The sequence below is a fragment of the Scheffersomyces stipitis genome, chromosome 3 (assembly GCF_000209165.1).
Source record: "Scheffersomyces stipitis CBS 6054 chromosome 3, complete sequence".
Taxonomy (NCBI): Eukaryota; Fungi; Ascomycota; class Pichiomycetes; order Serinales; family Debaryomycetaceae; genus Scheffersomyces; species Scheffersomyces stipitis.
The window spans coordinates 1,415,803-1,426,551 of NC_009043.1; the positions used below are offsets into that span (position 1 = coordinate 1,415,803).

General features: G+C 42.7%; 3 protein-coding genes across 3 annotated transcripts; 1 reads left to right on the forward strand and 2 right to left on the reverse strand. All coding sequences in view use genetic code 12, as the record gives it.

Moving 5' to 3' along the window:
• Positions 1 to 1,793: 1,793 nt before the first annotated feature.
• On the reverse strand, positions 1,794 to 2,414 carry PICST_30978 (predicted protein; the record flags this gene model as incomplete). The annotated part of the gene is made up of 1 exon (XM_001383859.1): positions 1,794 to 2,414. The coding sequence occupies one exon, from the start codon at positions 2,412 to 2,414 to the stop codon at positions 1,794 to 1,796; it is 621 nt and encodes a 206-aa protein (XP_001383896.2).
• Positions 2,415 to 2,575: 161 nt separating this feature from the next.
• Positions 2,576 to 3,145, reverse strand: PICST_30979 (predicted protein; the record flags this gene model as incomplete). The annotated part of the gene is made up of 1 exon (XM_001383860.1): positions 2,576 to 3,145. The coding sequence occupies one exon, from the start codon at positions 3,143 to 3,145 to the stop codon at positions 2,576 to 2,578; it is 570 nt and encodes a 189-aa protein (XP_001383897.2).
• Positions 3,146 to 9,639: 6,494 nt separating this feature from the next.
• PICST_30981 (predicted protein) lies at positions 9,640 to 10,313 on the forward strand (the record flags this gene model as incomplete). The annotated part of the gene is made up of 2 exons (XM_001383526.1): positions 9,640 to 10,287; positions 10,308 to 10,313. 2 exons carry the CDS (start codon positions 9,640 to 9,642, stop codon positions 10,311 to 10,313), a joined length of 654 nt encoding a protein of 217 aa, XP_001383563.2.
• Between the last annotated feature and the right edge of the window lie 436 nt (positions 10,314 to 10,749).

The following is a 10,749-nucleotide window of genomic DNA, read 5'->3' on the forward strand; positions in this document are numbered from 1 at the left end:
TTACCGTCCTAGCAATTAGAAAGCAATTTGAAAACTTTTTTTTCGGCTTGGAAATTTTGTGCCCACTTTTATAAAGTTTGATGTTAGTCCCGTAGAACTATTGCATATCATTAGTTGAAAATGTGGTTCCTGTTGTAATCTAAACTACGGGGAATCTACGCAATACTGTTTACAAACATACACACTTGGAGTTACCACTAACAGAAATACATGGTGCATCCAAAACAATTCTGTGATTAAGTACTTGTGGCAACAAGAGCGACAAGTATTGAGCAGACTGTTGGAATTGATATTACATCATTGAAAATATAGTTAGCTCTTGATTAAGTAACTTTATAGTTTGAGGGACATGGAACATCTAGTTTATTTATAATGTTGTTCTAGGACCTTAACCTCAACCCCTTCCATAATCATTTATTTAACCATTCACATGAACAATGTAAATCTTGTAATCTCTAGGGTAATCATCAGTTTGCAACCAAAACTGCAGACAGTACACTGAAGACATTTTCATCAATTTAGCATCCGGCATTAATCCATTTGATGACAATTATAAGAAAGAGTTCTCTATTGGGAAATCCCTTTGTCCATAAGTAATTTGGTCAACATGGAGTTGACATACTCACCCCCATTTCCAGTGCGAAGACTACCGGCACGACACGACACCTAAGGGTAGGAGGATCTTGGGAAAGTGAGGACCGGAAACTTCAAAGTGAAGGAGCTGCAAGGGAGCTATGATAGCAGTATCGGCAGAAGACTTAGGAAGACGACGAGTGCGCTTTACGAAACTTCAACGTTCATATGCTGCAGGCATAAGAAATCATCATCTGAATGATATTGAGAGATGATTGTCTTTTCCAACGCTGCATGAGGGCTACCCAAGCTTTCATTGATGAACTGTTTGCTTTGGAAGCTCCTTAGATTAAATCAGATTGTCTAAATTCTTGTGAAGATAATGTGTTAGAACTTATTTAAGATAAATAATTTCCATATATATGAAGAAAAGTTATAGAAACTTATAAAGGAGAAGGGGAAGAAGGACCCCCTAAATAGATTACAAATCCAACCATCGGTTGACGCCATATTACGATGAAATAAGGCGAGAGCGATTTCAGATTAGTTGATCGTAATTGTTTCTCATTGGAAGATGTATCTTATCATCTTAATGTGTGGCACATTTAAGTCGAAATGGCTGCAAATCCTGCACATATAAAATTTGAGCATTGGATTAAAAAGAGTATTGAAGAAAGATCCCTTCATATTCAATATTAGCAAATTCAACACAGAAACGCACAACGACATTGAGTGAGACCAGGAGTTGAGCCAGAATAGAAGGAAATGTGTGTGATCCACCACCTCCACCACCACCAAGGGGAGTATACAAAGAGGAGGAAGACTTCACACGTCCGGCAAATGGAAACACATTTTCATGGAATCGAACATGATGTGAGGTAATCACTTGATTCGTTACAAAATCATAAATAAGATGTCCTTTTCCAAAGGTACCGGTTCCGAGATCAACACCCATGGCCCTGGCCCGAGAGACCAACTTCAGTTGACGATGATTGGGTAGAACATTCACAAAGGCAGCACACCCAAACACTTTGAGTTGAGATAAGATAGGCCCCGCGTCATGCCAGAGTTCAAATGGAGAACGACTACGGAGAAAAGGAGTTAGTAACTGGTTTAGGAGAAATGAAGATTGATGGAGTACATGCGGGAAAAGCAGCGAAGGAAGGGAGCACGTAGTGATCATGGTACGCGTTTTATCAAGAACGGAGCGAATCGCTCTTTCAGCACGTCTTGCGAATCACCCGAGTGCTCTTGGAGCTAAGACATGCTTCACATGAAATCGAGTCGTGAACAACCGTGCGAGGCATGTTCGGATATTTCAAGGCCAGTCGAACGACAGTAGGAGAGGGGTGGCCAAGGCGAGCATGAACAAGAGCAGAGGCAGAAACAGGTGCCACACCAGCGTCCGCAGCAGGAGCAGCGACCGTAACAGGAGCGGGGGCCGAGTAGGCAGAGTGGTTAGCCCGCGAGACAGTCGAGGGGCGGACAATTTTGAGACACAGCAAGTAAAGATTTCTCAGGTCTCTGGTAGCAAGTTGGCCATACTTAAGGCGAACAATGTCATCATGAGAGATAACAAGTTTGTCGCCCGTAGTAGTAACAGCCAGGATGGAAAGAAGATTCTGAGTACAGTCAGGAACATAAAGAACGTTAAAGACACGAATCTTCTGACCTTGGAGATCAAACACAAGAGTACCACGACCGGCAATCGAGAGAGGTTCTTCGTGACAGAACCAGAGAAAGACTTCTCTTGTTACAAATGTGGGTAGAAGCACCTGAATCAAAAATAAAGCTGGCAGAGGAAGAAGAAGCCAAGAGAGCATAGTGGGTGTGTTGAACATAATGGGCATAGTATGAAGTAGGATAATCGAAACCATAACCCAGATACAGATCAAATTAATCAACATCAGCAAGCCCATAATGCGCCAAGAGATGTTAGACGAGAACCATGTTTTCTGCGATTTGTTGAGCCACCTGGGAAACGATGTGCCATATGAGGAACTTAACTTTCACGAAAAGGAGAGGTGCAGGAATTCGCCGTATGACCACACCCATAGCAATTGTAGCAGTCAATATTCCACACCGGGTCATTACCTTTTGCTCTCGTCATGTTGCGAGTAACCTGACGACGGCCAGATGGAGAAGGCGTTATTGCATACCCAGATTGAGACGAGGACAGTACAAGCAAGGCGGAGGATATTGCAGGTGGGGAAAGCTCATCATGATAGGTAAAGAAATTCAAAACTTCGTCCGCCGTCACGGTGGCAGTCAGTCCAACTTGAGAAAAGAAGAGATCTCTCACCTTGGAGTTCCCTGTACCATAAAGGAAGAGGAGCGCTTTCCTGGACTCGTCATTGTACTTGGCCATAAACGCAGTCAACTTTTCAGCAATCAATAACCCAGCTTCAGTCGTAATGGTCGGATCAGCAAGGCGATCAAATAAGTACTTGAGATAGCCGACCGCATCCCTATAGCTGGCGATTGTGTACTTGGTTTCGACAGCTTTCCAAGTTTCCACCCCCAGAGGGTATTGTTCAAACAACGCCTGAACGTCAGGCTGTTGGAATGACATTATTCCTTTCCTATTACTTGATGAAGCTAGTCTGTGTATTAGTATTAAGTACTTCAGATGACTATAGACAATTTCTATAAACAGGGAATTTCCTGTAGAATTTATACAAAATTCTCTGTATGTAGATTTTGTGTCGATGAGACGGGAGAAAATGTTTAAATTTCAAAGAATTGAAACTGTAATTGCAGATGACTATGTGCAGTACTATATACAAATTTACAAATAAGGAAGTTCCACTGGTCCTACCTCTGAGAATAGGAGTAACCCCACACCAGATCCGCCTCAACGGAATAGAACTTATCCGTAATGAAATTGGAGACGGGCTAAAGATAAGAATAAGAATAAGGGGGAAGATAATGGGTTCTGAACAATATAAATATGATAGGATATTCTCCAATATCAGAAGAAAAATCAGAACTTGAAATTGAACTTCATTATCAAGAGTTAACTATATCTTTATTAATATGCAATGTCTAATTTTCAACAGAAAACTTTTCATCTCTAAACCAGACATTGCTTGACACCAACATTCTGTTTTACCCCTTATAGTTACTTGAACTTGTTGAAACTCATTGGGATATGATGGTCTATAGTTCATATGGACCGTCTTAATGGACTATCTATTTGTACCTTGTCTGTCTTCTTCCGTTACCTTGATACAACTGTCTAGGCAAGGCACGCAACTTGCCTATATGCATATAGAATATCCTGCAATTATTCAATATATTTTTTTCTACATCTCTAAAATAACCTCCCTCAAATGAATCATAAATTGATTAACTTATTTAAGATAGATAATTTCCATATACAAGAAAAAAAGTTATAGAAAGTTAGAAAGGAGAAGGGGGAGTAAGACCCCCTTAAATAGATTCCAATCCTACCATAGGCCGACGCCACATTAGGATGAAATGAGGCAAGATTAGCAATTTCAGATTAATTAAACATAATCGTTTCTTATTGGTAGATGATATCAACATCTTTATGTGTGGCACAATTATGTCTAAATGGCTGCAAATCCTGCACTTGTAAAGTTAACGCATTGGATTAAAAATAGTATAGAATATGCCTTTAGGTTTGATATCAGCATATTCAACATCCCCCCTTAATCCAATGGTCATTTTATTATGTTAGTTCCATTCTTGATAGTTCGATTAACTTGTTGGAAGGCTACCCGTGGTAGTCCTTTTGTAAACATGTCTTCAACGTTGTCGGCAGATTTGATTTGGCGAAGTTTGACAATATTGTCTATGATTTTGCCACGGATGAAGCGATAGCAATATCTATGTGTTTCGTACGTTCGTGGTGTACAGGATGTTCGCTGAGTTTGATACACGAGGTGTTATCTTCCCAAATCATTATTGGTAGTGATATTGGGATGTGAAGTTCTCTGAAGAATGTTATTAGCCAGATAACTTCTTTGATAACTGTGGCGAGGGCCATGTACTCAGCTTCAGTGGTCGACAATGCTGTGGTGGTTTGTTTCTTGGATTTCCAAGAGATTAGGCTTCCCCCATACTTGATGGCATACCCACTGATTGATTTCCTGTCACTGCTATCACTTCCCCAGTCTGAGTCAACAAACACTTGTAGATCGTTTATGTTTGTGTAGTGCTGACCAAGTTTCTGTGTTCCCTTTAGATAGCGGAGAACATGTTTGGCGGCAGTTAGAGTTACCTCTGTTGGTTCGTTGAGGTACCGACTTAACATTCCAACAATATACGCAATATCACCTCGAATGGTATTGCTAGCGTAAAGAAGCTTTCCTACTATGCTTCTGTAAATTGTTGCATCGCAGGGTTTGGATTTCTGGTTTAGATGCTGTCCCTGAATAATAGGACTTTTCACGCTGTTGAGCTCTTCAAGATTTAATTCCTCCAACGTTTTCTTGATGGAGTCAGAAAGATTTGCTGTGATCCCATCAGGGCCCTGTTCTATGTTGATTCCTAGGAATTTGCGTGCCAATCCAAGATCCTTCATCTTGAACTTGTTCAGGAGAAGTTTCTTAACTTCGTAGATTTCATTAAGGTACCGGAGCAGAAGAAGGTACCGGAGTAGGAGAAGGTACCAGAATAGGAGAAGGCACCGGCGTAGGAGTCGACGGAGGCTGCGACAGAGGAGTAGTAGATGCAGCAGGAGAGACCGGTGCCGAAACAGACGACAGAGCTGCAGATGAACCTGGCGATTGAGCAACAGTACTGCCAGATGGCGTGGATGGAGGCGAAGGAGATGGGGGCAGAGACACACGAGGACCCTGAGTGAGGCCTGGAGCAGGTGCCAGAATAGAAGGGAAACTTCCACCACCACTACCTCCACCACCAATGGAGGTAGCCGACACAGCAGTAGACGTCAGAGGTCTAGCAAAAGGAAAGACATTTTCCTGGAACCGAACATGAGAAGAGGTAATCACTTGTCTGGTAGCGAGATCATAAACAAGATGAGCTTTCCGAAACGGATCAGATCCAAGATAAACACCCTTGATTGCACGAGCGACCAACTTCAGTTGACGGTGATTGGGTGGAACATTCACAAAGGCAGCACACCCAAACACTTTAAGTTGAGATAAGATAGGCCTCGCGCCATGCCAGAGTTCAAATGGCGAGCGATTTTGGAGAACAGGTGTTGGTAGCCTGTTTAGGAGAAATGCAGCATGTTGGAGTGCATGCGGGAAGAGGTGCGAAGGAAGAGAGCTCGCAGTGATCATGGTACGCGTTTTATCAAGAACGGAGCGAATCGCTCTTTCAGCACGTCCATTTTGATGTGAGTTACCAGGCACAGTGAGCTGGGTCTGGATACCTTCTGCCGCAAAGAATGAAGTAAGCGTCAGATTGACAAACTCACCTCCATTGTCAGAACGAAAGTTACAGACACGGTAGCCACCACGACTGGAGAAGTGTTTTGTCCATGCCTTAATAACTTTGATAATGAAGTCCGCAGCATCCGATTTCTTGAGAAGAGGGCCAACAGCCTTGAAGCGAGTAAAGTCGTCAAGAAGAATACAAAAATAAAACAACGAGGAGGGACCACCGGCATGAGGACCGGACAAATCACAGTGAAGAAGTTGCAAGGGAGCAGATGTGACTGGGCCGGTGGTCGTTTTGGGAATAACCCGAGTGCTCTTGGAGCTAAGACATGCTTCACATGAAATCGAGTCGTGAACAGCCGTGCGAGGCATGTTCGGATATTTCAAGGCCAGACGAACGACAGTCGGAGAAGGGTGGCCAAGGCGAGCATGGACAAGAGCAGAGGCAGAAATTGGTGCCACACCAGCGTCCGCAGCAGGAGCAGCGACCGTAACAGGAGCGGGGGCCGAGTAGGCAGAGTGGTTAGCCCGCGAGACAGTCGAGGGGCGGACAATTTTGAGACACAGCAAGTAAAGATTTCTCAGGTCTCTGGTAGCAAGTTGGCCATACTTAAGGCGAACAATGTCATCATGAGAGATAACAAGTTTGTCGCCCGTAGTAGTAACAGCCAGGATGGAAAGAAGATTCTGAGTACAGTCAGGAACATAAAGAACGTTAAAGACCCGAATCTTCTGACCATGGAGATCAAACACAAGAGTACCACGACCGGCAATCGAGAGAGGCTCGTGACCGGCGTTCATGACAGAACCAGAGTGAGGAATGATGTCATGGAAGAGACTTCTATCGTTACAAATGTGGGTAGAAGCACCTGAATCAAAAATAAAGCTGGCAGAGGAAGAAGAAGCCAAGAGGGCATAGTGGGTGTAGTGAGCGAGATGAGCATAGTAAGCACCAGGTTGGTCAAAACCAAAAGTCAGAGCATCATCAGTGAGAGCATAATGAGCAGCAGGCTTTGGACGAGAGCCGTGCTTCCTGCGGTGCTTTCCTGGACCGCCAGGACCGAAGCGTGAGGCCATACGAGGAACTTCACCCTCACGATAAGGAGCAGGGCAGTTCTTGGCCATGTGACCACTGTTGAGATTGGAAATCTAGAGTAATCCAATAGATTGAAGTTTAGTTATATAACAAGAAACTGAGCGTGCAAGAAACTGCGAATGCAAGAAATAATATTTCAGAATAGAAGCATTATTCAGAAACGCACAGGTTGCAAATTAAGCCGCACTGATGTGCAGGCAACTCTGAGGTATAAAAGAAAGCTGAAATCCTCAAAGTCTTGAAGAAGTTTATACGTTTATAATTAATCAATTTACGATTCATTTGAGGGAGGTTATTCTAGAGATGTAGAGAATAACATATTGAACGACTGTAGGATACGCTGTATCCATATAGACAAGTTGCGCGCCTTGTCTAAACAGTTGTATCAAGATAGAGAAGAAGACAGACAAATTACAACATGGATATGCAATCAAGAGGTCTACATAAACTAGAGACCATCATATCAACAATTCATATTTCAATAACTAGTTTTTTGACAATCCACTGACTGATTCTCGTTAGTGTTGAACTGTTTGCTTTGGAAGCTCAGTAGATTGAATCGGATTGTTCATAATGTAGGACAGTATATTGATTAACTTATTTAAGATAGATAATTTCCATATAGAAGAAGAAAAGTTATAGAAAGTTAGAAAGGAGAAGGGGGAGTAAGACCCCCTTATATAGATGCCAAATACAATCACAGGCTGACCCCTCATCAGGATGAAATGAAACGACATGACCAGAATTTCAGGTTAGTCGGACATAATTGATTCTCATTGGTAGATGTTATCTTATCACATTACTGTGCACAATTATGTCTGAATGGCTGCAAATCCTGCATTCATAAAGTTTACGCATTGGATTAAAAATAGAATATAGAATATGCTTTTAGGTTTGATATCAGCATATTCAACAGTTAGTCCTGTTTGAATAGTTGCTATTGTTAGTCACTTGTGACTATGCTGCTAGTACTGTAGGACCATTTACTGTGGGTGACGTGTAATTACTTCCTGTCAGCTCTATGTGACCATTTGCAGTAGTCGTTCCCATCTGTTTACTGCAAGCAAATAAGGAAGTTCCACTGGTCCTATCTCTGAGAATAGGAGTAACCCCTTATCAGACCCGCCTCAACGGAATAGAACTTATCCGTAATGAAATTGGAGGCGGGCTAGAGATAAGAATAGGGGGAGATAAGAATATGAATAAGGGGGAAGATAAGGGGATCTGAACAATATAAATATGGTAGGATATTCTCCAATATCAGAAGAATAATCAGAACTTGAAATTGAACTTCATTATCAAGAGTTAACTATATCTTTATTAATATACAATGTCTAATTTTTCAACAAATATCTGTTGAAGTTCAGAAGCATTCATAGTGTCTTACGTGTAATAATTGTTAACAGTAAAGGTAGAACTTGTTGAAATTCAGAGAATTGAAACTATAATTGTAATCTAACAATCAGATAACTATGTGCAGTACTGGCTGCAAATTTACAAATAAGGAAGTTCCACTGGTCCTATCTCTGAGAATAGGAGTAACCCCTTATCAGACCCGCCTCAACGGAATAGAACTTATCCGTAATGAAATTGGAGGCGGGCTAGAGATAAGAATAGGGGGAGATAAGAATATGAATAAGGGGGAAGATAAGGGGTTCTGAACAATATAAATATGGTAGGATATTCTCCAATATCAGAAGAATAATCAGAACTTGAAATTGAACTTCATTATCAAGAGTTAACTATATCTTTATTAATATACAATGTCTAATTTTCAACAGGTTATGAGCCCTGAAGTCTTCCATCGCTACGGTCACCACCGCTCCCTTACAGTTACTTCACTCTGATGTTTCAGGTCCTCACTTCCCGAAATCCTCCTACCCTCCTGAGAAGTACTTTCTTATTATTGTTGATGACTTCACCAAGTTCAAATGGGTAATCCCCATTGCACAGAAGTCCGAGGTCTCCGCTCAATTGATTCGACACATCAAGCTCTTTCATTCTTTCTTCTCCACTCGTGGTGGATACCGTGTCGGTAGTATTCGTACTGATAACGGGGGTGAGTATGTCAACTCCACGTTGACCAAATTCCTTCAGGACGAAGGGATTTCTCATCAGAGAACGGTGCCTTATAATTCTCATCAGAATGGCACCGCAGAACGTGCTATTCGTACCATTCTTGATAAAGCCCGAACTCTTCTGACTCATGGTTCGGTGCCTGCTGTGTTCTGGCCGTATGCTGTTGTCTGTGCTGCCTATCTTATTAATCGTCAACCCCTGCTCCAAGCTCCGTTCGTGTCTCCGTATGAGCGTTGGTTCCAGATCCGCCCCGTTATTGCGCATCTCCGTCCTTATGGATGTGCTGCTTATGCCCATATCCCTGAATCTCACCGTCCACTGAAGTTTTCTGAAAGGGCCATCACTGGGGTGATGTTAGGTTACGATGGATCTCGCCATGCTTATCTCATCTATGAAATGCACTCTCGCAAAGTTGTTTGTTCTAATGCTGTTACGTTCAACGAACTGTTGTTCCCCTTTGCTTCTCTGCCTGGTCTCCCAGTTCCCCTGTCTACCGTGTCTTCCGTGTCTACCGTGTCTATGCCTATCCTGTCTATCTCTGTGTCCCTTCCTGGGGGTGTGTCTGCCCCACCTATTCCTGTTCGTTCTATGTTGCTGCCTGTTTCTGATCTTCTGTCTGATGATGTGGCCATGGCTGATGACGCTGCCATGGCTGATGACGATACCATTGTTGATAATGGTACCGTAATTGATGACGTCGTCCTGCCTGTTGCTAGTAAACTGCTTGTTGCTAGTAGGCTGGCTGATGATGGTGCCCTGGCTGATGATTCGGCCATGTCCGATGATTATGTCATGGATGATGAGACTATGTCTCTCGCACCGATACCATCTTGTTCCGACTACGACTCGTGCTATTCTTATGACTCGGATATTTCTCCTGACGCGGATGATGATGAAACCCTTCCCATCCAGCCTACCACCGTGATTTCTCCTGTTTCTCTGCGCGCTTCTTCCAATGCTTCTTCACGTCCGCAATGTCTTGCTGGCCCTGCACCTCCTCTTCTTCTCACTCATGAATCCAATTCTGGGGGGAAACAGATTCAGATCCACAGCAAGTCTCATGCATCGAGAAGAACTTACGATACACCAAATATGAATCAGGAAGAGATAAGTGAGCGAAGGCTCACTAAACATAAGCTTACACCAGTTCCCTCTTATGACAATGCTGTGGCTCACAAGAAGGTTAGAATTGAATACATAAGTGACTACGAAGGAGATTCTCCTGAGTCTTTGAATGATGATCCAAATGATGAAGATTACCAAATGTCAGAAGCAAATGTGGTAATTCGAGGACATGCGTTCACGGCTACAACAAGTGTTTTAGGTAGCCCCAAGATTCCCAGAAGCTATAGCGAAGCTGTCGGAAGCCAAGACGCTGGGAAATGGATAGAAGCAATGAACGATGAAATGTCTGCACATGAAATGAACCAGACGTGGGTTCTTGCAGACAAGCCAAATGATAAAACAAAAGTGTTAGGTGTGAGATGGGTGTATACCATCAAGGATGATGGTCGATACAAAGCAAGATTAGTCGCAAGAGGTTTTCAACAGAGATATGGTGTTGATTACGAAGAAACCTTTGCTCCAGTAATCAGAAGTGAGAGTGTAAAGGTGCTACTCTCCGTATCT